The 27,471-nt window shown below is 52.8% G+C and overlaps 12 protein-coding genes across 12 annotated transcripts in view; 7 read left to right on the forward strand and 5 right to left on the reverse strand.

The window, feature by feature from the left end:
• Nucleotides 1-1,240, reverse strand: part of BDZ99DRAFT_503226 (uncharacterized protein) — a gene marked incomplete at its 3' end in the record, with an annotated part of 1,674 nt that extends 434 nt beyond the window's left edge. Inside the window, exon 1 of the mRNA XM_033723948.1 lies at nt 7-1,240. Coding sequence (XP_033570588.1) covers nt 7-1,050 — 1,044 coding nt within the window. The 5' untranslated portion in view covers nt 1,051-1,240. The remainder of the gene's footprint in view (nt 1-6) is intronic.
• Nucleotides 1,241-1,875: 635 nt separating this feature from the next.
• On the reverse strand, nt 1,876-3,335 carry BDZ99DRAFT_468150 (GroES-like protein). Its single transcript, XM_033721183.1, has 3 exons — nt 3,141-3,335; nt 2,821-3,017; nt 1,876-2,755 (listed from the first exon to the last, which is right to left on the reverse strand). The coding sequence occupies exons 1-3, from the start codon at nt 3,247-3,249 to the stop codon at nt 1,973-1,975; spliced, it is 1,089 nt and encodes a 362-aa protein (XP_033570589.1). The 5' UTR covers nt 3,250-3,335; the 3' UTR covers nt 1,876-1,972.
• Nucleotides 3,336-3,889: 554 nt separating this feature from the next.
• Nucleotides 3,890-5,679, reverse strand: BDZ99DRAFT_468151 (sporulation protein SPS19). Its single transcript, XM_033721184.1, has 5 exons — nt 5,413-5,679; nt 5,246-5,374; nt 4,756-5,178; nt 4,358-4,702; nt 3,890-4,277 (listed from the first exon to the last, which is right to left on the reverse strand). The coding sequence occupies exons 2-5, from the start codon at nt 5,298-5,300 to the stop codon at nt 4,156-4,158; spliced, it is 945 nt and encodes a 314-aa protein (XP_033570590.1). The 5' UTR covers nt 5,301-5,374; nt 5,413-5,679; the 3' UTR covers nt 3,890-4,155.
• Nucleotides 5,680-5,782: 103 nt separating this feature from the next.
• BDZ99DRAFT_427077 (uncharacterized protein) lies at nt 5,783-6,651 on the forward strand. The gene is made up of 2 exons (XM_033717146.1): nt 5,783-5,919; nt 5,973-6,651. Exons 1-2 carry the CDS (start codon nt 5,857-5,859, stop codon nt 6,420-6,422), a joined length of 513 nt encoding a protein of 170 aa, XP_033570591.1. The 5' UTR covers nt 5,783-5,856; the 3' UTR covers nt 6,423-6,651.
• A 603-nt stretch (nt 6,652-7,254) lies between these two features.
• On the forward strand, nt 7,255-8,205 carry BDZ99DRAFT_468154 (uncharacterized protein). The gene is made up of 2 exons (XM_033721185.1): nt 7,255-7,313; nt 7,488-8,205. Exon 2 carries the CDS (start codon nt 7,494-7,496, stop codon nt 7,992-7,994), a length of 501 nt encoding a protein of 166 aa, XP_033570592.1. The 5' UTR covers nt 7,255-7,313; nt 7,488-7,493; the 3' UTR covers nt 7,995-8,205.
• BDZ99DRAFT_576104 (PRP38-domain-containing protein) lies at nt 8,156-9,354 on the reverse strand. Its single transcript, XM_033728537.1, has one exon. The coding sequence runs from the start codon at nt 9,329-9,331 to the stop codon at nt 8,495-8,497; it is 837 nt and encodes a 278-aa protein (XP_033570593.1). The 5' UTR covers nt 9,332-9,354; the 3' UTR covers nt 8,156-8,494.
• A 228-nt stretch (nt 9,355-9,582) lies between these two features.
• BDZ99DRAFT_576105 (uncharacterized protein) lies at nt 9,583-11,219 on the forward strand (the record flags this gene model as incomplete). The annotated part of the gene is made up of 3 exons (XM_033728538.1): nt 9,583-9,604; nt 9,653-10,129; nt 10,180-11,219. The coding sequence occupies 3 exons, from the start codon at nt 9,583-9,585 to the stop codon at nt 10,881-10,883; spliced, it is 1,203 nt and encodes a 400-aa protein (XP_033570594.1). The 3' UTR covers nt 10,884-11,219.
• Nucleotides 11,220-11,586: 367 nt separating this feature from the next.
• BDZ99DRAFT_482040 (Pkinase-domain-containing protein) lies at nt 11,587-13,183 on the forward strand (the record flags this gene model as incomplete). The annotated part of the gene is made up of 4 exons (XM_033722457.1): nt 11,587-12,357; nt 12,417-12,670; nt 12,723-13,097; nt 13,156-13,183. 4 exons carry the CDS (start codon nt 11,587-11,589, stop codon nt 13,181-13,183), a joined length of 1,428 nt encoding a protein of 475 aa, XP_033570595.1.
• A 1,477-nt stretch (nt 13,184-14,660) lies between these two features.
• Nucleotides 14,661-16,489, forward strand: BDZ99DRAFT_399626 (alpha/beta-hydrolase; the record flags this gene model as incomplete). The annotated part of the gene is made up of 4 exons (XM_033716141.1): nt 14,661-14,941; nt 14,988-15,173; nt 15,223-15,472; nt 15,668-16,489. 4 exons carry the CDS (start codon nt 14,661-14,663, stop codon nt 16,487-16,489), a joined length of 1,539 nt encoding a protein of 512 aa, XP_033570596.1.
• A 1,422-nt stretch (nt 16,490-17,911) lies between these two features.
• Nucleotides 17,912-20,490, forward strand: BDZ99DRAFT_399651 (uncharacterized protein; the record flags this gene model as incomplete). Its single annotated transcript, XM_033716144.1, has 4 exons — nt 17,912-18,106; nt 18,201-19,205; nt 19,252-19,963; nt 20,048-20,490. The coding sequence occupies 4 exons, from the start codon at nt 17,912-17,914 to the stop codon at nt 20,488-20,490; spliced, it is 2,355 nt and encodes a 784-aa protein (XP_033570597.1).
• A 1,881-nt stretch (nt 20,491-22,371) lies between these two features.
• BDZ99DRAFT_168163 (uncharacterized protein) lies at nt 22,372-25,981 on the forward strand. Its single transcript, XM_033712938.1, has 6 exons — nt 22,372-22,421; nt 22,476-22,753; nt 22,809-23,874; nt 23,928-24,633; nt 24,710-25,207; nt 25,278-25,981. The coding sequence occupies exons 2-6, from the start codon at nt 22,542-22,544 to the stop codon at nt 25,919-25,921; spliced, it is 3,126 nt and encodes a 1,041-aa protein (XP_033570598.1). The 5' UTR covers nt 22,372-22,421; nt 22,476-22,541; the 3' UTR covers nt 25,922-25,981.
• Nucleotides 25,982-26,082: 101 nt separating this feature from the next.
• BDZ99DRAFT_468162 (uncharacterized protein) lies at nt 26,083-27,315 on the reverse strand. Its single transcript, XM_033721186.1, has 2 exons — nt 26,522-27,315; nt 26,083-26,392 (listed from the first exon to the last, which is right to left on the reverse strand). Exon 1 carries the CDS (start codon nt 26,874-26,876, stop codon nt 26,526-26,528), a length of 351 nt encoding a protein of 116 aa, XP_033570599.1. The 5' UTR covers nt 26,877-27,315; the 3' UTR covers nt 26,083-26,392; nt 26,522-26,525.
• Nucleotides 27,316-27,471: the final 156 nt, after the last annotated feature.

The following is a 27,471-nucleotide window of genomic DNA, read 5'->3' on the forward strand; positions in this document are numbered from 1 at the left end:
CCCCACATCCCCCATAAACACCACCTCCTCATCCTCCCCACATTCCATCATCTCCCCAACCCGGGCCCTAAACCCCTCCAGCTCTTCCCCCGTCATCCCCTCTGGCATCCCTTTAATCTCCACGCTCGTCGCCCACTCCCGCGCCCCCTCCTTCATCGACCCCGCCAGCGTCGAGCTCACCCACCCCCGCTCCTCGCGGAAGGCGTCGTACATGCCCGCCCGCCACACCCCCTCCCCGCGCTCGAGGAACGCCGTGTTCTTCGCGAGATCGTTCGCGAAGTCGACGCTGAGCTCGTCCGCGGAGGCGGGCGACACGGTGCCTGCGCCGTAGGGGCCGAGCGAGATGCGGGTGGACGCATGGGAAGCGGGGGGCGGCCGCGCGCAGCGGAGGTCGCGGGAGTAGAAGTCCGTGGTGTATTCGCCGGCCTGGAGAGCGTGGTTGCCGCTGGCGGCAACGCGGGCGAGGAAGGTGGGCTTGTCTGGGGAGGCGCGGAGGTGGTGCAGGAGAGTTAGGGTCGGGGGGTCGATGATGGAGATGCGGGGGTGGAAGGGGAGGCTCCAGCGGCCGAGGTCGGTGCAGGTGGCCGGGAGGGAAAGGGTGGAGAGGATGGTGGTTGGGCTGCGGAAGATGTGGGGGGTTGAGGCAGAGGAGGGGGTCCGGGTGGGGTTGTGGGAGATGGGGAGGGCGAGGATGGAGGAGAGGTGGATGGTGATGCCGGAGATGGCCGGGCAGGTGTCTAGGCCAGAGAGGATGGTGGAGAGTTGGTCTGCGCAAGTGGTGTTGTGGGGTTTCGTAGACCAGTCCCAGGGGGGGTAGTCGTTGGGGATGAGGTTGATGTGGCGGATGCCGTGTTCTATGATGAGCTCGGGTTGCTTGATGATGAGAGCGCTTTCGGCGAGGTTGCGTGTCCAGGCGGTTGGGGGATTGATGGCGCTGAAGGTTGGAAGGGGGACATTGCTGACGGCTGCGTAGGTGCGGGTTTGGGAATGGAGAGAACGGAGGGTGGGTTGAAGATGTCTTCGTATACGAACTGAAGTTATACACTTCATGGGCGTTGATGCTATGATTTTAAAGGGATGCTGGCAGCACAACGAGCGTGAGGCTTGAGACGGAAGATTTTGAAGGAGAAGACGATGAAAGAAACTAGAGAGGAATAGGCTGTAAGGAAAATATAGTTGCGGTGTCTTCTTAAACAATTAGGGAGCCTAGCACATAGCTTTTGTTAAGCACAGCTTCACCGGATGCTGTGGGTCTAGCGCTCAAAGTTCGTGATAGCGGAGTAGAGTGCGGTTGAGATCTTCTTGGAAAACTAGCTTATTAATATAATACACCCGCCGGACATTTCATTGGCTAGTCTTTGTAGGCTAGTGGAGTCATCTAGCGGCGTTTTCTTCCCATCTTACAACACCGTTTCTTCTGCAAGAAACACCATGCTTGCGCTTGGCCCCATCGGCATATTCCTTCACACGTCGCATGAGCCACGTTTAGTTGAGACTGCGGGCTGTTTCTGGCAGGACTATTCTAGTAGATGCATCGTATCAACGTTAGCTGGGGTAGATCCCGTTGTCTACGAAGGCTGAGCAAGATTCCAAATCCTTCGAAACGATAGACTAATAGTACTCTGCCGGAGCCCCTTTGACAACAGCATCAGCTCAAAATGACCAGGGAGTCTACATCGATGGTTCTCCAATGATCCGAGAAAGACGAAAGCAGGTTGACGCTACCTCTGATAGAAGGACCAAAGAGGTGGAAGGCAAGGCAAGAGTGCTCATACTAGGGTGGCGGAAGCGCTGGAACTCTTCCACGAAGTGTTGCATGATTTTGTACGAATAGGTGAGGTTTTTGGATTGAACGGTAATGTTGTAATAGGTAAACTCTTTACTCTTCGTCTCAACCTTGCTCCCAGACCCCTCAACACGTAGAACTACATCCACACATCTCACAAACAACTATCAAAAGCTAGCACACAGCCTAATCCGTGTTGAAGTCCACAACCGCTCTTCCCGCAATCTCGCCCTTCCTCAGCTTCTGCACCGCCTCGTCAAACTTACTCATTGGATATACCGTATAAATCGGCTTCAACAGCCCCCTCCGCGCGAAATCCAACGTCTTATCCACATCGCGCATATTGCTGACCAAAGTCCCCTGTACACTCCACTTCCGGAAGCACATCTGGTTCGGCTCGACATCAATGTGGCAAGTGCCCGCCGGCGGCAACCCAATGCACATGACCTTCCCGCCGACCCGGCTGCCCAGGAACTTCAGACTGGTAGGATACGTCTGCACCGCCGTGACGAACACGGCGTGCGCGCCGACGCCTTCGCATAGCTCGACGGCCTTGGCCGCGACGTCCTTCTCTTCCTTGAAGTCGATGAAGTGCTCGGCACCCATCTCGAGACAGAGCTTCTTCTTGTCTGCACCCGTGTCGACCGCGATAGGGCGGAGGCCCATGGCTTTCGCGAGCTGCAGCCCTTGTATCCCAACGCCGCCGCCTGCGCCGGGGAACACGGCCCAGTCACCTGGTTGGAGGCCGCTTTCTCTAATCGACGTGTAGATCGTGCTGGCGGAGCACATGATCGGGCCGGCGATAAAGTCGGAGACGCCGTCTGGGATGAGCGTCGTATACCGCTCTGGGGAGACGATGTATTGTTTATAGGAGCCGTCGCACATCAGGCCAGTGAAGACGGCCTTGGCGCAGTAGCATTCTTTGTCGCTGCGGCAGAGGTCGCAGGCACCGCATGTGTCTTGGATGGGCTAAAGGTATAGGTTGTTAGAAGATGCTTGATAGAGGGGGAGGGGGCGGAGGGTAGGGCGGTTACCTTGAGGCCGGCCCGCATGCCGACTTTTAGCGATTGCACAGCGTCGCCAACTTTCACAATTACACCGGCACCTTCGTGGCCCGCGCATTGGACGTTGAAAGTGGACATCGGGGGGAGATCCCAGTCGTTTGCCATGAAGTGGAGGTCGGAGTGGCAGATGCCAGTGGCATTGAGCTTGATGAGGACTTCATTTGGTTCTAATCGAATGGTTAGATTGTTGCTAGTACAGGAAGATATAAAGAAAGAGGAGGCATTCCCTAGCCTGAAAGTCTGGCGTCCAGGACTAAGATGTGGATTTTGGAACTCAAAGGAGCACGTACTGATCTCAGGGACTGGCACCATTCGCACCTCGACGTGGAAGTTAGCACCTTCGTTCACCACAACACCAGCCTTGCATTCTTTCGGTATATCGAAATGTGGCTCGCCCATGTTGGAATGCGATTAATTAGATGAACTAGATAAATGAAGAAGTCGAAATAAGAGCTTTATAGTTCGCGAGAATTGAAATTGAGGAGAAGAGAGCACAAGTCCCGAATTCTGGGCCCGTTGCCTTTTAAACCCAGGCTTCCAGGAAGCCCCCCCTCACCAGGTGCATAGTACTTTTGTTCCGCGTCGGCGACGCACTCTGAGCCAGTCGTTCTCACGACTCAGTGCACAAGAATCGTAAATTAGAGCTGCTTGAAGGCGGAAGTATTCCGTACGACAGCGCTAGGATGGCAAACTACTCTTACGGGCACCATAGCTACCGCTCTGATAGGCAGCGGAGTCGTCTTTGTGGGGTTGCAGACCGCGGGGGTGGATCCCGAGATGCGGGGTGATGGTGTGGGAGCGAGCCACAACGTCAGTTCACCAATGAAGATGGCCAGCTGCGAGGGTGGGACTATGAACCGGCATTTTCTCCATTCATCCATTTCGTCTGCTGGCTAGGTCTCTCCGGGGGATCGGTACAACTTCAGCGATCTTTGACATCTTAGACGGAGTTACTGAGCTTGTGAGAGGACTTCATGCAGGGTTACACACCCGCAATCCCAGTACATTGATTAACTCTTAATCCAGTTTGGCCTCACGGAGGCCCTTAATATCGTGTTCACGTTGTCAAAACATTTGTACATCCGTCTTAGAAACAGCAGGTAGCTTAATACTCCTGCATCCCATTACTTCCATTACTCCAAATACTAGCTTTATTTTGAAAACATGACAGATGTGTTTCAACTTTGACGTTCGTTATTTCTAAATCGTCGGTTTGCCTGCACCTCACTAGTTCTCTTTAGTAGACAAGGTCTGAATTGGTTCTCTAGCCATATGTAAACAGTCAAAGCTAGCCAAGAATACATCTCACAACTTAGACTTTTTACCGCCCGCCACGCCCGTAACCACCTCATCTGTGAGCAAGAAGTCTGGGTACTTGAACGACTCTTCAGTGCCACCGAAAGCGGTGTGCCATGCGCCTCCGTCAACTGCCAGGTGATCATGTCAGCTTTGCCATCTCTCGTAGGAAGACTTGGACGACGAGGTGGGGAAGCAAATGTAGACTGACCGACAAGAATCTCTCCGTTCACAAAGTTCCCCGCATCAGAGAATAGATACACAGTGGCATCCGCAATCTCCTTAACGGTGCCATATCTGCCAGAAGGCACCTTCTTCATGCTATCCTTCGCACTGCTGGCTTTGGATAGCCGTGCCATGCCCTCAGTGTCCGCGATGGGACCAGGCGCAATGACGTTTGATGTTACACCCCGTGGGCCTTGCTCAATGGCCACTGCATGTGCCATGGCATCAACACCGGCTTTGGCAACAGAGACATGGCTTTGAAGAGGAGTGCCAGCGTAGTGGAGGGTCGCGCTGACGAAGATGATTCGACCGCCTGTTCCATTGGGTGGTGCTTTTACCATTGATTAGCATATAAAATCTGGCAGGGAAGTAGCCTCTACTCACGAGTCTTCCCATCGGTCGTATACTTCGCCGCCGATTCCAGTAGGTACGGCAGCGTAGCCTTGACGGTATTATACGACCCTAGCACATCAATCTCTATAACCGACTTGAAGGCATTGGACGAGATCTGGTTCATCGACGCCAGGAAGTTCCCCGCCGCACCCGCAATGCAGAAGTCTAAGCTTCCAAGTTCTTTGACACATTTCGCCGCTGCTTCGTTCAGGGCCTCTGGTTTCCGCACATCTACGCCTCCAAGCCCGAGTACTTTCGCCCCGGGCCGTGCAGTGGCAATGTCTTTGGCCATGTTCTCAGTCTTCTCGACGTTGCGGCCGATAATGCAGGCGTTGGCGCCAAGGTGGACGAGGGCGCGGACTTGGGCGGAGCATATGGTGCCCGCGCCGCCGGTGCAGAAGACTACTTTGTTGTCTGGCGAGAATGTTAGTATAGATTCCATAGGAGAGGCTCAATGGCTTGCTGGCTCGGAACAACGTACTGAATATCCCATCCTTCCACACCTCGCTGAGATACTCGCTCTTCGGGAGTGGCATTGTCCTCGGGGTTCTCCAGGACTCGTTGCCTACAGTCTGTCGAAGGACAGTGCTGGAAAGAGTGGTGAGACGCGCTATGAAAGTGAAAGTGGTTTGAAGCAGAGATAATGGCTTACGCCTCGGAAAAGTGACGACTGGAGCCCATAGGGAAGGCGGTGCTACCCCATGACGGCCATCTCGGTGCATGAGGGTCAGCGAATTTCGTGCCGAGGTCAGATCTGGCGATTAGTCGGGCAGCTTGAGAGGACCTTATTCGGCTGGGGAATCGCAGTGCTTGTGAAGCCATGGTCGCGGCGTGTCATGGCGAGTCTGCTGTATTCACCAGATTCTCAGCATACTCGTGACGAGCAACATGGGAAACTGTCGTGGGAATTCGGGGCCTTTCACAGGCAAATGCCGGCTCAACCAATGGGAGCCGCGATGATTAAGGCCGCGGAATACAGGGTTTTAGGGCGATGAGCTGTTCGAAGCATCTCGACAACATCACAATCTCTACAACACCACCGTAACACCACCGCGAGGATTCGATTCAGCTTAACTGACCGCGAGCTCGACCATGCCGTCCCCCACCGTCGCCCTCTGCAAATTCGTCGGCACAATCAGCCTGGGACTCCTCACTGTATGCGCCGCTCTGCCGCCACTCCCCGCATTCCACCAGCTCACAATTCCCAGGGCGTCTCCGCTTCCCTGACAAGCCTCACGCTCCCTTCGCTCTTCAACCTCCCGAGCGCCGTCAATGCACGGGATGCCTTAACCTATCTATCTACCCGCACGCGGACCGTCACGACCTACCTCCGCAACACCGCCCTCATCTCGCTCTTCGCCGCCTACGCACTCTCACCCCGCAGCTCCCGACATCCGTATTTGTTCTACACTAGCCTGCTTGCTCTCGCCTCAGGCTCCGGTGTCGACTTTGCTCTTGCGGCTCAAGACAAGCGGGCGGGTGGCAGCAGGTCTCACGCGTCCATTGCGGATCTGAATGTCGAGACACCTGAGGACCTTAACGGGGAGCAGGTGCGGCAGGCCGTGGAGGGGATGCGGTACACAGAGGGCATGAGGGCCGCCGTGTCCGGCCTTGCATTCGCGATGGGTGTTGTTGGAATCTGGGGGGATGGGGCGTGAGCTCCTTGTGCTACAAATTCTGTCAAGAACGACTCGAGAAGTAACATGTGGAAGCCTGAGTGACTACGGCTGCGAACTGGAGTTGTGATCATTGGAGTTCTGGTAGACAGGTGGATGGGCATGGCCAATTGAGGATGGGGGTTCACAGCGTTGGCGAAGTGGGTATTCAGAGGGATCAAATCTCCTATCTATCATGGGTTTAGTGCCTTGTATCTATTGACTGTTAGCTCTACTAGTGTCGGAAAATATCAACACTCTTCACTACGAATGGTGCACCCTGCGTGCAGCCCTTGTATAATGGACTTGCCCTTGTGCTGTTGGATGTGGAATTATTTGCAACTGGATGGACTAGGTGGTGATTTGTCCGAGTTCCATGATAGGTTTGACTCTTGTTGGGATGGTAGTCTGGGTCCAATTGATAACAGAATCCGCAGCCGAGTTGTCTTGAGTGGGTCGCGTGCGCGTTGGATGAGAATATACTCGAGACGTACACTGGCTAGATGCCGAGTCTTCAAGGAACACCATGTCCAGGCTTTACGTGTAATCCTGCTCTTACTAAGAGTTCTTGTGCCTACTAACTCTCATCGACTGGCCTTACAGAACCGACATGAACCATGGAACGTACACCTGTCAACATGGCCTAGCTAGACAGCAACCATGGACGTATACGCTATATTCACAGGACTGTAAGGCCTTTTGAAGAAGGACCTGGAGGTTGGAAAAAGGTTAGCAAACTCAAGCTGTCCTCTAAGAACACTTCTGTTTTTCTCCTCATACCTTGTCCCCACCACTCAACCCAGCTTGATTCTGCCCTCTACAAAGCAGTAAGCCTCCTCAGGCCTTAGAATTCCACGTTTCTGATCTCTGTCTAGGATCCCTACCGTGGTCAAGGTAATAAAGGGCCCCGAATATGCACGAGATCCTTTGGTGTTTACTTTCCTGAAGTGCCACGTCGTGCTTGAACACACGGCTTGGGTCACGTTCGAGCCCACTCAGCAAGGGACACACCAGAGGATTCATACCACCCCCTCCACTTACACCCGCTAACCTCGACCGCCCCTCTAGCTCCAAATGGTCCGCCTCATCCACACCCTGGCTGGGCTCGCCCTAACGTCCCTCGCCGCCGCGGTGGATTGGAAGATGGATGTCGAGCCCTACGAATCGCACGACTGCGAACGGCCCAAGTTGGGCAATTTCGACTTCGCTCATGGAGAACACAAATCCGTCCACTTTAACTCGATGCGCCTGCATGCAACTAAGGATCACGGCGGGTACCTCAAGCAAATCCAGGCGGGCCAGCTCGTGTGCACGGTCGCTGTGCATCATGATGTCTTGAACAAGTCCCCGTTTATGAAGGGCGATCTGAGCGTCCGGATCGTGAATAAGGAGGCGGCGTGGAAAACGTGTATTAAATTTGCGGATAACAAGCCTATCAATAGTTTGTTCTTCAAGTGCGAGACGACGAGGGAATTCAAGATGGGGGAGGCGATCCCGTTGAGGGAGAAGTTTGAGGGAGATGATCCTAGAGCTTTTCCAGAAGGGGATCCACGGAATGAACAAGAGGACGATTAAATGCGCTTGATGACTACAAAAGTCTGGTTGATTTGTTAGTCTGGCCTCCAAAACGGCATGGGCAGTAAACGAGGTTGTGTTCCCAGACGTTATCAATCGGCCACACTACATGCTGGTTATAAATTCACATAGTCTTATTTGTCGCTGGGTTCATTCACAATATACGGATGAGATGTGCTATTCTTGGCGTTATGGTAGACGAATACTTCAGGGTTGTTTACGTTATGCTTGGTTCAGGAGGAGCACCCATGTGCCGTGTAGCATGAGCCGACTCTTGCCATTCTTATAATGTGATGCCGCTCCGATTCTCGCTCAAGGCCGCCTCGATATTCGTCAGCAAGATATATTGGCTCTTGAAGGAATATCTCGTCGAATAGCTTGACGCCCTGATCAGCTTTGCCCTGTTTAGAGATGTGTGCATTAACAAGTTGCTTTGACTTTCCTTGGACACGGTCCGGGGTATCATTTCTCTCTTTTAGGTCCCGTGCCTCTGAAAGGCTTTAATCATTCTCGCTCCCACTGTCAGAATACCGCCTCACAGACCCATTCCGCGACCTCTCCGACGACCCATCCCGCTCTTCAACCACCCCATCACTCTCCTCCTCCATCTCATCCTCCCGATCCAACTCCTCCACCTCATCCCCCAGCGGACTAACCCTCGGCTCCAACATCTCCAAATCCTCCAGATTCGCCCTACTCGGCAGCTTCCACAGGCTCGTCGCGCAGATCCGATCCTTCGTCAACAGATCATCCACAAACTGATCCACATACGTCAGCGCAAACCCCTCCCTCGTCCGCCGTCTCAGCTTGCGGAAATCCGCCAACAATGGCTCCAGCGTCGTGTAGATGTCCACGGGCTCCCACGCAAGCCGGATGTAGAACGCAGCCAGAGCGCGCAGGTACTTGAACTCCCCGCGCTTCCCCAACGCCTGGGGGTTCTGCACGGCGCCGCTCTCGCCATTCCCCGCAGCATCGGCGTCCCCGTCCTCCCCGCCGTCCTCCCCGTGGAAGTTTAGGTACTCGAGTATGACCTCCCGCTGCGGCACGAGCTGTAGCAGCTTAAACGCCAGACACAGGAACGGCGTCGGCTTGCCCACGCCGCCGTATGTCCCGCCGATGGCAGTGAGTTCTGCGGCGCGGTCGCATAACGTGGCTGCGTTCAGCCCGAAGCACTGCTCCTTCCAGTAGTAGGACTCTGTGATGCGGTCGCGTACGGCCTTTTCGAAGAGCAGCGCGGGGTTCTGGCCGCGGATGAGGAGGCCGGAGTAGCCGCGGTCGTCGAGGAGGGCGGTCGCGTCGGCTTTGTGCGTAGTTTCGGGCTTAAATTTGGCGCTCATTGTGGCGGAGATGGGAGTTTGGAGTTGGGCTGGTGGAGGTCAAAGAAAACAGAGTGATGCCAAGGCCTTCACGTGCCGCGTTGCTTGGACGACGCGGAAAAGCCGTAAACAGCCAGCCCTGCCGTCGCCAACATGACACCGCGTCGTTTCGAAACTTCAATTCCGCCTTGCACGAGCTGTGGAATGTACAAATCCTTTTTATGCCGAATTCGATGAGCTGAAAGATGCTTCTCACACAAGGCCAGGTCTCAATGGCCATATCTTCTTCCATTGGTACCTTTTCCGGAAAAGTTACGATTCAATAATTAACATTTGTCACAGTACTTCTATTCACGCTTATATTATTTCTCTCGGGCTACGTCCTTCAGCAGAGGACGGTACACAGCCTCCAAGCTGCCATTAAACCGCGACTACCGAAACCACTGCCCGCGCCGAAGCCCATCGCTGCGCCTAGTTTGAATGTCAAGTGGGCAAGACCAATTGGACAAAGAGTTGGCTCCGATGCCGATTTCCACGAATACATAGGCCAACAGACGATAGACTGGAGCCGGCTGGGATATGTCCAGGTGGTAAAGGAGCATGTGGAGCTATGCAGCGCCATGATGGTGTTTGCGGACCTGAATCGATTAAGGAGCCCCGCGAAGAGGATATTGCTGTTTCCAAGAGCGTGGTTGCAAGAGAAAGAAGGGGAGGCTCCGAGTTCTTCGCTGACGACGAGTCGAAGGCTGCTGAGGGCGGTGGCTCGACGATACGGGGTTGTGCTGATGCCCATGCAGACGATTGTTGAAGAGGCCGATGGTACGATATGTCTCCTAAATCGGAACAACGCAGACTTACCAGTATTGCAGATTCTCTTCCTTCTTCCTACTCACTTGCGAGCATATATTCGTTGGTGGAGTACGAGCGTGTTATACATTTAGCTGCTCCGGGAGTCATATTAGACGCAGGTCCCCTTGATTCTTTACTCGCATTTTCAAAATCACAGCCGCTGGCGGCATTCCCGGCTACATCAGAGAGGAACGACATCTCGACATCGCTCTTCCTGGTCCATCCAACAGTGAGCGATTACCGCAAACTACGAGAGCTGCGCGCGACGGAGCCTATGTCAGACCTCAATCTCTTCCGCAAGTCCTTTTCAGCCCCGGAGTCGCTACTTTCAACATGGTCGCTGTCGCTGGGGAACCTCGTCTATGAGTCGGGGACTCTGCGGGATGCGATCGACGGTTTCAATGCCACCGTCTTCATCGAGGCGACAGCGTATGTGCGCCTCTCGGACCCCGAGCTGCCAGGCCCTGAATACGACGTGCCGTACTACGACCGCGTTCGCCTCCGGCCGCAGAACGAAGAAGCCGGCGCGGTCTGGGCGAAGCTGTACGAGACGTTCAGGGAGCGGCGCATGGAGATCTGCGGTCTGGACCTGGAGACGTGGACGACCCCTGTGCTGCAGGCGGAGGAGGCGAGCCAGGAAGAGATGCCCGAAGAAGAGAAACGACCAGGGAAAGAGCAACAAGCAGAGAATGAAGATTTGCAAGTGCAGGACCCGGAGATGTGATGATGCGCGGGGTTGTGGATATGGGCGTCGATGTGGTCTCGAGTATTGGCTGGAGCATGGCGCTGGGCGGGCGTTTGAGTGGCCGGCGTCGACAGGATAGCGCTGTGGCGCATCCCCACGGCCAGGATACGGGTCAACGACGATATGCCTCTGATGTACTGTATTATACTGTTTGCGCCTCAACTTGCAGCGCAATTTGCACCCAATATGGCGACCCCGTCGTCCGCTGGCTGCGGTGCTGGGCCGCTGCGCTGCTAGAGCACGAAGAAGCTCGCCGCCGCGGTGTGCGCGAGCCGTCGACGCTTCCGGGCGATGGCGGGCAGCGTCTGGGCATGGCCGATTGCTTTTTATGATGCAAGGCTGCCTTTTCTTTGACGGAAGCGCCTGGCGGTTCCCCCCTGCGTACATCGCATCCCGGCCCAGCATCCGACCAAGCTCTCTCCCACCGCAGGCCGTCACAGGCCCCCGCAGCTATCACCTCTCCACCCGCCTCACCACCCGCCTCACATCCCCAACGCTCCGCCCGCTCTCCGATGCCCTCACTCCCCTAACCTCGCCCCCAATTCCTATTGCCACCTATCCCTACCACTGCTGCTGAATACCGCCGGCCCCGCGCATTCCTCGCCCCGTTCATTGAGCGCCAGAGACGTCCGCTGGCTCCCCGGTCAGGCCTGGGCTGGGTGCATTCCTGCAAGCCGCTCTTATGCCTACTCTCGGGTCATTCTTGAAGAAGAAGAGGACGAAGGACTCCACGGGCTCGCGTGACCTGGACTCCCCGACCTCGCCCATCAAAGACACCGCGTCGCCCATCACTCCGACTCTCTCCAAGACCTCCGGGTCTTTCTCTGCTGGCAAGTTGACCACCCAGGACTCGGCCGCTGCCTCGCATTCCACCACGGCCTCGACGGCCCCGTCCAAGTCCGCCGACCCCATGAACCCCTCTACCTATTCCCAGCCCTATGCGACGCCGCAAGCCACCCCCGAACCTTATCAGCAGTCGCAGCACAACCTGCCGAGCATACAGAACCTCATCCACCCTTCCAACACCACATCCTCGCCCCACTCGAACAGCGGCACCCAGCAAAGGTCGCAGCGGAACGATGCTTCAAACGGCGGCGCCATAACACCCGTGCCTGCCCAGCATGTCCCGCAGGTGGTGCGGACGACAAAGGGCAAATACACCCTCACGGACTTCACGATCCAAAGAACACTCGGCACGGGCAGCTTTGGCAGAGTCCACCTCGTGCAGTCGAAGCACAACCAGCGCTTCTACGCTGTCAAAGTCCTGAAGAAGGCGCAGGTCGTCAAAATGAAGCAGGTTGAGCACACAAACGACGAACGCCGAATGCTGCAGCAAGTGAAACACCCATTTCTGATCACGCTATGGGGTACTTTCCAAGACTCAAAGAATCTATACATGGTCATGGACTTTGTCGAGGGCGGCGAGCTGTTCAGCCTCCTTCGCAAGTCTCAAGTGAGCCTTCCCGCCATTGCCGCTTTGTTGCATGTGATCGTCCCTGCTAACCTCAATAGCGTTTCCCTAACCCAGTTGCTAAATTCTACGCCGCCGAAGTTACCCTAGCGCTAGATTACCTCCATGGGATGAACATCATATACCGCGACCTGAAACCTGAGAATTTGTTGTTGGACCGCCATGGCCATCTCAAGATTACCGATTTTGGATTCGCCAAAGAAGTGCCAGACATCACCTGGACATTGTGCGGCACGCCTGATTATCTCGCGCCAGAGGTTGTCGCCTCAAAAGGCTACAACAAGTCTGTTGACTGGTACGATGATTCCGTTGTACCGAAAATCAAATTCGCTAATTTTGGCCTCTAGGTGGTCGCTTGGCATCCTCATCTTTGAAATGCTTTCCGGTTTCACACCCTTCTGGGACGCTGGATCGCCCATGAAGATTTACGAAAACATCCTCAAGGGCAAAGTGAAATACCCTCCATACATTCACCCCGATGCGCAAGATCTGTTGCAACAGCTCATCACTCCCGACCTCACTAAGCGATTAGGTAACTTGCATGGGGGGAGCAGAGAAGTCATGCAACACCCTTGGTTCGCTGAGGTAACGTGGGAGCGGCTGTCGAAGAAGGATATTGATGCGCCATACGTGCCTCCAGTACGAGCTGGTGTGGGTGATTCAAGCCAGTTTGACAAATATCCAGAAGAGACGGAGGCATATGGGCAAGCTGGCGATGACCCGTACGTTGAATCTTTTAAACGACAAGTGATTATATTTGCTGACGTTTCTTCCCTACAGGCACAAACATCTCTTTATGGACTTCTAGAGAAGCTTCAATACTAAAGAACCGATTCGGATCTTTTATGACCTTGGATCGAATACGACTCTAGTTGGTTGGACTGGGGGGCACGAATTTTGCCATCAGGTATGCCGAATCGTCGGCCAGAGTGACTGTGGTATTGCTTCTACGCCTGCCACAGCAGTACCTCCGCTGAGGCAAGATGGCGAAATGACTGTGATATGGGTTTCTGCAAAGCCGTTACTTTACTCTTATTCATCACTGGGATCACGGAGGACCGTGCACGCGGAGAACGTGCTCGGCCTCATTGTTTGGGAACAGGAACCCTGCCTAGGACTCTTGCATAGCTAGGCTTTGACACCTCTTATTTCTGCTGTTATCGTTAACCCTATTTTTGTCTGACGGCCGGTGGCCCACTGTGGAACAAACTGTTCACTTGCGCTTTTTTTGTTTTCCTATGTTGCGTCCCTGTACGTTTATCAACGACGTCCGATGCCCCGTATGTGTACTGTGGTTCTGGATTTTCCTTGCGGGCGTTGGGGTGGGGTTTAAAAGAAGCTTTTGCGCACAAAACAGTCTGTTCGGGGCTAAGGGCGAGATATACGAAGTAATTTACCTACGAATATCTACCTACCACGACCTCCTAACGCATGCATGGTACCTGCAATTGTTGATCCACATGATCTTGGTGCGCGCGCTGTGACGGCTACCGCTGCTGCATGTGATCGGCGGAGCAAGTGTTTGCCTCGCACGAAGGAGGCATTGGTTGAAGGTGTGAACGACGGAGCCAATCGCAAGCTGCATGTGGCACTTTGCGAAGTCGCTCAACGCCCCACAGAGCCTTGTCCTACGCTTGCTTGCGATCTTGTCTAATCATAGCTACCGGGCCGACAGCGAAGCGGGAATGCGCCTGGCAGAGTGCCGGGAGAAGGCAGCGTGGCTATGCCGCCGAAGTTGAACGACACCTCGTACAGTGCACCGCACCACACTCCTTATATTCACCTATATTCCGCGCCTCAGCCCTTCGCTCCTAAACATCTATCTCAATTCTTCCTCATAACCGTCTAGCACGAGTCAGCAGAGAATCGCGCTTTGGCCGCCGCAAGACCATCGGTGCCGAGCGCAGAAGCATGAACCTCACGAGGCTATCGAGGCCATTCAAGCAGAAACAACGCCTACAGCACTACTATCGCAAATGACGATCCACTTCCTAGGGAAGGACTTCACGGGGCGGAAGAAGCATGGGTCGAAAAAGCCTGTGCAGCCCACACCAATGCCAATGCCAAATGGGTATCAGCCTTCGCAGTCGACCGCAAAGGTCCAGTCAACTCAATCGACAGTATTCATGCCGCCAACTCCGGCTTTTGTCGTAAATCAAGCATCAGCGCCGAGGCCTGCAGATCTGGGCTGGTCAGGGAGTGGGAGTCCGAGGCCGTACACGCAGCCGTATCAGCAGCAGCAGCCGTATCAGCCTCCTTTGCCTGTGCGGCCAGTGACATCACAGATGAATAGCGGGCCGTATCTTTCAAACCATCTTTCTACGGTTCATTTAGCTACGCCCCCGCAGAAGGACAGCAAGTGGAAGTCGTCGTTGAATGTTGTCAAGCATCCCGTTCACGCGGCGTCCACTTCTGTCAATAATTTGCAGGGAAACCTGCACTCGAAGAGCACGGTTTACCTGAATCAAGGGGCTGCGTTGTGTGATCTCATTTCGTCGAGGTTTGATGCTGTGATTACGTCGATTGACGGGGAGATCTTTAGTGGGGATGAGAAGGAGTTGAGTAAGTGGAATCATCACATGATGGCCTCGATGGGGACAATATGCTGATAGAAAGGCAGTCGTATACCAGCAATACCCTACAGACTCATCCCCCCCTTTGGAGCAGTCTCGAGGTATCCATAATGTCTACCCAAGCGCTGCTGCCAATCGTGGTCAAGTCTCTGGATCGAATTACTTTTCTAAAGTTTGGCTGTATTCCAATTCGAGACTGCCGCCCCATCTTCCACCTCTTAAAGTGTATGTGAAATTCCCACCCCTCAATTGAATTATGAGCTAAGCTTCGTAGCTATATGCCGACTTACCCACTGTTGTGCCTGGCGGCTCAGTTTTCAGAGAATGTTTACTCACGACCGACTGGATCGGAGCGTGAGGCCCATGTCGAAGCCAATTGGCGGCAGGGCACGAAAGCAATGGTACTAAAGAGCTTGCCTATCGACGACATGAATACTGTGGTGTTCGCTATCAGAGGCAGTCAAACGTTCATGGATTGGGCAGTCAATTTTAGACCTGAGCCCTCGATGGCTACTGGGTTCTTGGTAAGCCTTAGATTCTTACAGCATCCGTATTCTGCTTTGCACTTTCTCCATCAGAACTATCTATCAGATATGCTTCAAGATCATCAAAGTGGATTGGAGTCACCCAAGCAGTGGCAAACGTAAACCTATCTTCTAGTTCTACAATTCAAGTTCGTACTCTTTCACCTTCTTTCCCGAGCTAACAACCCCTACCAGGACGACCCCGGCAACAAATGCCACAGCGGCTTCCTCCACGTCGCCCGCCAGATGATCGTCCCCGTGGCCGCCCGCCTGCGCACTCTCCTCTCCGAGAATCCCTCTCGCAGCGCCTCATCTCTGCTCATCACAGGCCATTCTGCTGGAGGCGCTGTTGCCGCGCTGCTGTACGCCCACATGCTCTCTGAAACCGTCACCTCCGAACTCACCTACCTGACGGGCTTCTTCAAACGCGTCCACTGCATCACCTTCGGCGCGCCGCCCGTCAGCCTTCTCCCGCTCCAAAAGCCGCCGGGCAAAAGGCATTCCAAAAGCCTCTTCTTCGGCTTCGTCAACGAAGGCGATCCCGTCTGCCGCGCGGACAGGAACGTGGTAGGCAGCCTGCTAAAGCTATACGCTACACCGGCGCCCGGCTCAAACTGCAGTATCGGAAACAGCATCGGCCAGGTTGGGAACATGAAGATGGCGACTGTGAGCACCATCGCGCTGACGCCGAATGGGCTGGGCAAGATCGGGAAGCGGAAGGAGAAGCAGAGACCTCAGCCGCAGCTTGGCGGTAAGTCGAACTCCTTTTCTGGCCCTGCGCCCTCGTGGACGATCCCGGAGGCTTTTCTTTCGACGGCTGGCAGGATTGTGGTGCTGAGGGTGAGGCCGGGAAGTAGTGATCAGGAGGATGTGGAGGCTGTTACGGTCAATGATCAGACTTTGCGCCAGGTTGTGTTTGGAGATCCGGTGTGTCATATGATGAAGTTGTATAATAAGAGGATTAAGATTCTGGCGACGAGGGCGGTGACGGGGAATATGGGGTCGTATGGGGGATGATGTAGAGATGGTGGGGGTGTTGGGTGGGATGGGACGATGTTATGATACCCGGTGAAAGGAGTCTTGGGTTTTGAGACGGTCTCGTGACTGGTTCATGGAGCTGCATGTGGTGCTTTTGCGGAAAGTGGTGAGGTGGATGTTCTTTCTTATGCGTTGTTGCTAATGAACCGAGATGTATACCCTTTATAAGCCCTAGATTAGCATATTATATGAAATACAAGCTTTGAAATTACATCGCTAGTCTTGATGGATGTTTAAAGGGCTTTGAACAGCGGCCACATCTAATACCTGCGGTTACTCGAATGTTGATGGGACGCTCAATGGGAGATGAAGTAGTTCACGTGACTCTGAAAATCAATAAACCCCGAAGGTAGAACCTTGAAGACTTGGGAGTAGCATGAACACCTGAAATGAAGCTTTGGGAAGAGGAGGGAGACGATTGTTTCTTAGTATATCATGTCTACGAAACCCCCGTTGAAGTCACGGGGCTGGCTTGGTTGCACGTCCCATCCCGACTTCGCACCTCATCTCCAGGTTCTCCTTTCTACGACCCCGTTGGAATAGGCCCACCTTTGCAAGCTCGACAGTACTTCCATTCGATACGGTACAAAGCTGGTCAACTTTAACTGTCCCCGAGCCCACTATGCGCGACAATGAGTGTCTCCTTCAGCCAGCACGTCCCAAGGCTGAGCATCGGACAGGGACGCGGCAAGCGGTACAGCATCCGGACGCTCGTAAACATTAGCGGAGAGTATATACTCTGAATTTTGAGTCTACCTTTCTGTTTGCTTCCAAAATTGCGGCGTTATCTTCTATTCGAGATGGTTGGGGAATCTGGCATCCATTTCTCTACATCCAGCGACTTGTTCACGTAGGGAGCAGCCTTGAAATTACTATCTTCGTGCAGTGATGCCTTCTGAAATCAAGATTATCGGTTAGATTTCGTGTCACTGAGTCCTTTTTACTTATAGGAGCACTGTCTACTCTTCACCCCGCTAGACCATCAGTCGCGTTTGCTTTAAACCCTCACTCTCGTAGGCCTGCGAGCGAGCCTATTGTTCTCTTGTCAGCTTCTCCTGCAAGGGAAAAGGAAATACGCTCCACCGTTCATCAGTAGCTATCGTCATCCGTCTGCGGAAGCATTTTCAAAGGCCGCACCTCATTCTTCGCTCTAGCAATCTTCTCTAGCAAACTTCCGTATGTTCCTCACTTGAGCTCATTTCACTTCGATCATGGCTCAGGCAAGCCAACACTGGCCTGTTAAGTCAGTCTATCCTTATTCATTGCTTGTCCACCTACTCACCTTGCAGGACTCTTCCAGCTTCTTACTCCTCACGCTCTCCGCCATAATCGACCGTCTACACGACAAGGTAGACCTCGGTCTGGGCCACGGCCAATACCATCAGTTTTCTGGACGATCCAATGGGGACCCCTGGCTTTGCCGACGACGGTGATGACGATGGCGGATATAACGACTTCGGCACCTATCATTACGACTCGAACGGATTTCAGGATATCGAAGGCAAGACGAAAACCTTGCACCTCAACTTGAAGACGACATATCAACCAAGTTGGGGAGGTCGAGAGGCCTTTCGCGAGTTTTACCAGAACTGGTCGGTACCTCACTCATAACGCATGTGGATGGGCGCTGACAGTCAATAGGCGTGATGCAATCGTATACAGCTTCAATCTCAATGCGAGAGACTTCAAGACAGAATTCAAGGAATCCAAGACCACCATCGAAATCAGAGCCGTCAACAAGGGCGTCCTCATGGGATACATCCTCTACAAATGGGACAAATATCAGACGGGCACTCTAGAGCTCGTGAACTTCAATGCATCACTTCGAAAAGATCACCTCGCACTTGGCGCAACTGCCAAGAAAGACGACGATACGCAAAGTGGCCAGTTTGGCGAAGGATTGAAGCTTGCAATTCTAGTGTTTCTGAGGAACCCTCAGAATAACGCCGTCCGGATGAAAACTTCTAGCGTCACGCTGAACTTCAAGCTGGATCAAGAGGGAAATCTAGTCTGTACCGTCACAAAGCATGACAAGGAAAAGGTGAGGGTGAACATGGCGAAAGAGAGAGATCGAATCGCCAAGAAGGAGCGGCGACAGTTCAAAGCTAACACTTGGGAAGACGTATCACTGGAGATTGGCTTCAGTCGTAGCGTCAAGACCGAAACTGGCGAGCGTCAGAAGACGCCTAAGATTTCTCTCCAAGATTTCAAAGACTGGCTCACGATCACTCTTGACATCAATCCTCCCACGGATATCATCCAAACTTTCGCTGGAGACCTCATTCTCGATCCTGCATACAAGGGGAAAACTTATCTGAAAGGGCTTCTCCTACCAAATGGAAGCGCAAGTGGCAAGCCATTCCAATTTGGATACAACTTCTTGGATGGCGAAACCGATCGAGATCGGGGTCGCGTGACTGATCCTTCTGATGAGGCAAGGGCAATTGCAGGAATATGGGGAGCAGCTTCAAATGCCATCCCTGACTCAAGCTCTATAAACAGGGTTACTGTGGAATACACGAATCTTTTGATGACAAAGTTCACCGAACCTACAATTTCAGCGAATGTCCACTCGGCAGCCGAGCACATCTGGAGATCTACAGCAGTAAAGGTATGGAAGTATATGCTCAGCCAACATTCCCACGAGGAGAGCCAGAGTCATCCATTCTACTATTGTCCAGGCAAAGAACCAGAGGTGAGTGCCGCTTCAACGTCACCTTTCTCGCGCTAACGTGATTCAGGGCGCGAAGGTCATTCGAGAATGCATAAAACGCGAGCCTGTCCCGCTTGACAGAACTCTGTGGGGAGTCTTTCGGAAATTCGGCCTATGCCGTACCTCTCACGAGGAGCGCCGCAAGCGTTTCCAGGAAGCTGAACAATCCGTGCTGCCCTCCACGTGCTTTGCCCAACATATAGTGCGATCTCTCGAAGCCTGCCTCGCCTCTGACCCAGCTACGGCTGGCAAGATAATAATCTTCGTTCAAGCCCACGATACTGGTGTGGACGTGATCTACTCGAACCTGGACACAACATGGAAGGTATCGGACAAGTGGCTCAATTATGCCGGGGCACACGAGCACGCACCCTGCGTGCTGAGTCCGGCTGACTCTGAATTTCAAACAAATGGAGGGCTTTCTGAAGTTTTCTGGTGTGACCACGCCATAAGCTCTTTATACAGAGTCATGATAGACCAGCTTTTGGGAGCAGACATCGTCGGTGGTCGCTTTCGCGAGCTCAGAATGCGACTGGAAAGTATTGCGACTATCCAGATCTCTCAGATGGCCAAAGGCGTGCAGGTAGCTCCGACTTCCCAACCTGGAGAGCTGAAAGTAACCTGGAAATCCGCCGAACAAGCCGACATATACTCGGCAGAATCACCTCAGGAAACCCTCGTCATTCTTCATCGAAAAGACACTTGTGCAGAGAAGGCGACGTTGAAGTTGTTTGAAGAAGGTAATTCAACCCATTCCGGCCTAAACGTGACATAGCTTTTGCTTGAGTATATTTTGCCTTAACAACTATGCTAACCTTTTCCAGATGCCTCTAAGTGTCAGTGCCTCTCGCTGAGCGTTCCCCATTCTTGCAGAAAAGCTCTGTTCAACGGGCTCGAGGAAACTCTAGAATACTTCCCAATGATTTGTAGAGCGGAACAAGGCGCGTTCTTTGCCGTTCCACCTCCTGCAGTGCGACCGATAGCTCGAATGAAAAATTCAATCCCCCTCCTTTCGTCCCTAGCATTGGTAGTCGATGACGACGCTTTCCTCGGCTCGTATTCAGACTCAGATACAGATGACACGGAACTGGATATCCCCAGCCCAGTCGGTTCTTCACTGGAGTCTTCAATGGTTGTTGGTGGTACACCTAGGAAAATCCCGGCTTTGAAGGCTCCACCAACAAGCCTTGTCGCGAACGAAGAGAGTGCTGTCTCGCCCAATACAACGTGGAGTAAGTGCACGATTCATGAACAAACACACCTATAGCTCATTGGCTGACCATTTCTAGAAGCTTCAGGAGATGAGGTTCGCGTCGATCAGCTTGGATGGGGTGACGGATTCCCTGCCAATCATGAATTCTATCGTGCCGAAAGCAGTAGCGGCCAGAGCGGCTTGATCGCAAAGGCTCATGTGCAGCCCCAGCCAGCAACATCGACACCTCGCACCCAGAACAGTTCCAGGGTCATTAAGAGAGCGTTCCCCAAGGACAATGACAACAAGACTACTCCGTCCAAGCGATTCAAGCCACTCTGTCATTCATGAAGCTGCTTTGAGTCACACATGGTCTATCTCCTGGGCCCCATGTTGCGCTAAACCGATAGACCTGAGGGGCGGTTTCGATGGTCACATACAGCGGAATATTGGCCATGAAGAGAGAAGAGAGCATCCTCTATGATTTGCTTTTATTACTCTTCAATCTTTCATTGATATTATAGTTATCCGACCAGAAAACTTTAGAGGTTCTACTTGCGAATTGGCGTGGGTAGATCTGATGAAGCGGACATGATCAGGCACTCAGCCACGTATGTGCAAATATACCTTTCAAGTCCAGAAATCCTTTATATATAAGAGTTAATAGGAAAATAGATTTACATTCAATACGAATCACGGGTGGTACCTCTAGTACACTTCTCCACCATCGCAGCTATTCGAAGTCGACTATTCGGCACCGCTAACCAGTCCAAACAACAGATCTCGGAGCCGTGTACGTGAGCGGCGTTTGATGGATATTGATAAGAATTCCAGGATCGCTGTACACATCAGTATCACTCATCCCCCACAAATCTCGATCCACAAAGCAGCACTCACCTCGTCTTGTAAGCGCCCGGAAACTCACCCCCGTAGGCTTCGTCAAACCACCCCCAGTAACATTGATTACACCATACCGATTAACCCACATCCCCAAAAACCCTCATCTCTACAGCTTCTTCACGCATCCTTCATCTCGTAAATGCTGTATAACAAAGGCTTTTCACCCTTGCAAAGGCTATTGCGACCAATGAAATCTCTCTCATCAACTTCCAGTACCGTAATTTACCCTTGCCGCCACCTGCACTCTAACCACAGGATGCGTAAAGGAGCTGTGGGCTTCCTTTCTCCAATGAAATTGGAATAGCTCCCACCTTGCGAGCTCGACAGTGCTTATATTTGATAGCGCCTAAAGCTTCTCCTCTGTTATTTTCCGCAGCCCAGCGTGCGCAACAATGATCTTCTGCCTCACAAAGCTGAGACCAGACAGGGGCGCGGCAAGCGGCACAGCATCCGCGCAGCCTCATGCGTGAGTGGAAGCCAATGACTGGCGGAGAGCAGTGACTGTGAAACTTGTGGCTGCATGTATGTTTGCCTTCCGCCGAAACGGGTTCCCATCACTGGAGATCTTGTTAGAGGGCGGCATGGTCTAGCGCTCTCAACCATTTTGAGGACTACGCAGAAGCTCGAGAAAATAAAATGAAAGAGACAGCAGAACGGAGCAGCCATTTGATTCTAGAATGCCATTGTCACAGGGCTTCGCGGCTTCGCGTTCTAGCTGTTTGGAGCGCTTGGAGGTCACAGCGCCCAATGCGGCACAGAACACTACCCATAGCTGGAAGGCTAGGCGCGCCACTGTCTTTCCTACACTCTTCAGCGATAAGTATGCAGGTAGCCCGTCGTGCCCCGCAACTGACTTTCCCCTTGGCTTCTGCCTGCTGGCCAACCCTCCACGGATTGCAACTCACTAGCCGCTTCAGCAAGGCTCGAACTCATTTGTGAAGACCGTTGAACCACCACCCTCAACCGACATAGAACTTGCTCATTGGAACTTCAATCTTGTGGTACGCTGAGAAGCGGTACGCCTGTGAAACGCTGCGCCGCGCTGTCACCCAACACCACATTGATTGGCATAAATCTGAAGCTCTACCAAGGACGATCGTGCATTGGTGAGATAATCTCGTACTTTCGATCCTTCCTACGGGCTGACAAGGCTTTTCCAGTGCTTGTCTAGTGCCGATAGTCTTTCACACAGTATCTAACCCACTGTCCACAGGCAGTTCGTAGATATGGCAGAGTACCGGGATCCATTCGATGATTCAGATGATTTCTCCGATGGCACTGAGTCTTCAGTTTCTTCCTATGATTACGATCTCACCCTGATGGATGGAAATGGACTTGAGGATATCAAGAGAACAGCGCATGAGAGTCTGAACCTTGGAAACGGGTACCAGGGAACCTGGTATGGCCAAGAAGCTTTCCGCGAGTTCTATCAAAACTGGTCAGTCACTTATCGCACATGGAAGTCAGACCATAACACAGTTAACACTCGATAGGCGCGATGGCATCGTGCGCAGCTTCAATATCGACCCGAGCGACTTCCGCACAGAGACGCAGACGCTGAAAATGCAAATCATCATCAGGGCCATAAGCCCTCACACGAAGAACCTGATGGGATATATCCAATTCAAGTGGGATAAAAACAATCTTGGCACTCTCCAGCTTGTTAATTTCAACGCTGCTCTTCATAAGGACCATCTGGTGAATGGTGGGACGACAAAAGCCTATGACAAAACCCAGAGCGGTCAATATGGTGAGGGTATGAAGTTGGCGGCTCTGATCATGCGGAGAAGACCTCAGAATCACACCGTTCGGATACTCAGTTCAGGCTTCATGTGGAATTTCAGTTTCAATTCCAAGGCAGTACTGACATGCACTCTGACGAAAGAGAAAGAGGACAAGTTGCGCAAACTGAAAGCGAAGGAGGAGGACCGCAAAAAACAACACAAGCCTCGAGAATTGAAGCCTAATATCTGGGAAGATGTCGCCGTGCAGATTGGGAGCGGTCGCAGTGAAAGAACGCAGGATAGGATTAACCAGAGAAAGAAGAAGAGTGATAAGATCCGGCTTGCCGACTTCAAAAGGTGGCTCGAAGTTTCAATCGACATAGCGCCCCCGACAAACATTGTACGAACTCGAGAAGGCGATCTCATTCTGAATCGTGAATACAAAAACAAGACCTACCTGAAAGGTCTATTACTCCCTAATTCAAGCGTCAGCGGCAAGCCCTTGAAATACGGGTACAACTTCCGGGAGGGTGATACGAGTCGGGATAGAACTAGTATGGCTTATGCTGATGACGAGGCATTCATAATTGCGAAGATCTGGGGAGCAGCGTTACGCGCCGACGGAGACATCTTCACCGAAGATTCGCTCATTGCGAGATACACGAAGCTTTTAGAAAAGACATTTGGTGGACACAAAGATTATGCGGATGTTCACGACGCTGACTGCCATGCCTCAGAGTCCACAGTCAAGAAAGTGTGGGCATACATGCTCAGTCCAGCCAAGTATCGAAATGGAAAAGCGCCATTTTACTACAGCCCGACTGATAGCACTGACGTGAGTACTGCACGAAAGTTGACAACGGAATCGCTTAGCTGACACATTTGTAGGCATCAAAGATAATCCGAGATTGCCTAAAGCGCGAGCCGGTCCTGGTTGAGGAGCGCCTATGGAATATGTTCTGCCGGCACCACTTGTGCCGTACGCCGGATAAGGAGCGTTACCATCGATTCCACAAAGCTGCGCTATCTGATCTCTCAAACGCAACTTGTTTCGCAAACCACATGCTGCAAACTTTAGCGGCTTGCCTCCGCTCTGACCCAGCCACCAGCGACATGAAGCTCAGCTTCGTAGACACCAGAGATCTGGGCCTTGATGTAATTTACTTACGGAAAGAAAGGATGTGGAAAATAAATGACAAATGGCTAACCTTCGACGGAGCCCACGAGCATACGGCGTGCGTTTTGGACCAAGATGACACCAGATTTCATCTTCTCCACGAGCTCTTCCTGTGCGACCATGCAGCTACCTCTTTGTTCAGGATCATGATAGACGAGCTTTCTGGCCAAGATACTGGCAACACGCCTCTAAAAGAACTCAAGATTCGTCTTGAAAGCAATGGCTCCATTCGGATCCCCCAGATGGTTCGCGCAGTGAGGTTGAGTGTCAAACCTGAAGCATTGATGGTCACGTGGAAGTCATCTGGACGGCTGGCTATGATATCAGGTCATTGCAAACAGCAGACATCCGTCGTTCTCCATCGTACAGATACATGTAGAGATAAGCGAAATATCCCGTTGTACAGGGAAGAAGAAGGTAAGTGGACCCTGAATGTCTTCCCAGTGCAGGATTTGTTTCCATGGAGAAAGGGCCCATTTCTAATGACATCTAGAGTCCTGTGACTGCCCAAAGCAGACGGTTCCTCCTACATGTCACAAAGCTTTATTCAACAACCTTAGCGCAGATCATTTCTATTTCCCCATGATCTGTACGGCCGAGCATGGCTCTTTTTACGCCGTTCCTCCCCCGAGTAAAAGGCCCCTCAATGGTGAAGAAACAGCAGCTGCAGGTCTTAAGAAGGAACCTTCAGAAACCGACCTCGTCCATATATCATCGGGGGACTCCTCGTCCGACTCTGATATCGATGCTTCCGAACCTTTCTCTCCAGGCTTACAAACCCCTATCGAGAGTCCTCGTACTGCAAGTCGTCCCTCGACCCGACACTCGTTCCCTCAGTCTGCAACTGTTGATCGTACATCGCACTCTTCCCCCATTCGGGCAACTCCCGATAAAGATCTCTCGAATATCGATGACGTGCTAAGTCAGCTCAGAGACTACAATTCCAAAGCGCAAGAGGCTTTGAAATCTATGAATACTGAAGCAGCATGGAGTAAGTCAGCAGTTACATATTTCTATTCACAATATTCTTGACTACTTACATCGCCACTAACACCGCGTAGGAATCTTGTTTGAAACCCAGATTGAACATAAGGACCTTGGCTGGGAGGCCTTTCCTGGTAACCACGACTGGTACCGCGCGATTAACAGAAATGGCCAGAGCGGCTTCTTTGCACGTTCCCGGGCACCACCTGCCGAGGACGAGACGTACGCCGATAGTGACTACCAGGTCACCGCCAAATCCGCCGCTGCTGCTTTGCAAGACATGGAGCGCTGCATGCTCACTCTCTCCGCTCGCAATGAGAAGCTGGGGGACAGGGAGCTTCGAGAACCCCGCTCGTCAAAGCCTGTCAAATTTACAAACCCCAAAGCTTCCGCAAATGCTAGACCCACCACAGCGACTCCCCATGCTGATGTGGGTGTCAATGGCAGTGCACGCGAAGATAGGGCTATTAGTCAGGATAGTCTCTACAGATTGACGCCGCGACCTCAAGAAAGGCCACAGCTTCCAGATCAAGGCCCAGTTCAGGCTTCAGTTCTCGGAATCAGCCGGAACACTCCAATCCGGACTATTCAAAGCGTTACCCAGTTTACTGGTATGTCGCCTCCTCACAGCAAGCGCGCTTACTGCGAGAGCGTATCCGACCATGATGGGAAGAGTGAGAACGAAGAAAACTCGACGGTGAAACGCTTCCGCCACTTGTGAAGCTTTGGCAGGTAACACATTTTTGTGTGATACTGAAAGAGCGTCCGATGTGGTTGGAAGTATTGTGGCGACACATACTGTTAGGTTGCAATCAGGTTGAATAACAGGATGTGCGTACCTCAATGATATGTTTGTACTTTCTCTACAATCACGCATTCGGATTTTTTTCGTTTGCAGGCTCGAAGGGTAGTTTTGGTTTGAACTCTTTTGCTTTCTCTCAGTATGCGAAGTAAGTGGACGTCACCAAAGACGGCAGATGGTGTTATGCATGGCCCAGCAGGAATACATTGCGATCTTTCACTTCTCATCTTGGAGGAAACCAGGATAGACACTGTGTCGCTTCGCTACTGGGACAGCAATTAAAATGTAGATCCTCCACTTCCCTAACCAGTCCACATAGCAGGTCCCGGTGCCGTGTATGTGAACGGTGTTTGGGAAATGTTGATAAGAATACCAGGATCGCTGCACACAGTCAGTACTACAACTCATCTTCTCTATCACCAGCACTCACCTCGCCTTATAAGCCCCCGGAAACTGCACCCCCAGGCTTCGCCGAGCCACCCCCAGTAACATTTACTACACCACACTCATTAATCTCAGGCCTCTACACATCACACCAAATCCACTTACTCTGATAACAACTCATATAAATTTGCGCCCCGCCCGTACCACTCGCCGCATGCAGCGCAATCGCCTCGGCCCTGACCAGATAATTCCCACCCGCCAGCGTCTGCGGCACCGAGAACGTGGGCTTCCCACAGTTCGCGTTCAGGATCTCCGTACCCCAGCTCGCCATAGTGCCGGCGTGCAAGTCCTGCGCGACCTTGAACCCGGACGAGGAGCCGTCGGCGGTGGTGGCGTCGGAGACGGCGGACATGTAGACCATGGCGGGCCCGTAGTGGTTGCCGCCGATGGCCGGGTTGGCGCAGGAGCGGTTGCCGGGTCGGGCGAGCATTTCGGCGGTGAGGGTGGTGCCGGCTGGGGAGGGGAAAGGAGAGTTTAGGGGAGGGGAGTGAGCCTACCGGCGACTTCACAGACCCCCAGAGACGCCTGTTGTGCCGCCAACGTTGCAGCGCATGTCGTTGGATATGCCTGAGGTTACGGGGTTGTTGTTTGGGGGTAGGCGAACGCAAGTGCCGGCTTCGTCGGCGCTGCCGACCTAGAGTTCTTGCCAGGTGGAGCGGGCGGTGATGGATGAGGCAGTGGCGAGGAGGATGAGGAGGGACTTCATCGTGGGCGAGGATGGATTGGAGCTTCATATAGCATCAGAAAGTCTGCGCTTCTTTTCTTTCTACGTCATGGAAGATACTCTATTTGCTGTTTGAAATTTCTTGAAAGACTCATGCTGAGTGAGTGCTTCGTGGTCCTGCTCCGAGTATATTGATGTTGGAAGCATGTTGAATTTATTTTGGCAAGTGACGTGAAAGATAATGCGAACGGTAGCAAGTAGAATTAAAGGCCGGGGGCCAGCAATATTTGATTTGGAGTTCAGTTGGTTAGCCCCATTGGTGGGTATTCATTAAGATCCCTGCTGATGCTTAGTTTCATTC

Source organism: Mytilinidion resinicola, assembly GCF_010093595.1.
Source record: "Mytilinidion resinicola strain CBS 304.34 unplaced genomic scaffold BDZ99scaffold_26, whole genome shotgun sequence".
Lineage (NCBI taxonomy): Eukaryota > Fungi > Ascomycota > Dothideomycetes > Mytilinidiales > Mytilinidiaceae > Mytilinidion > Mytilinidion resinicola.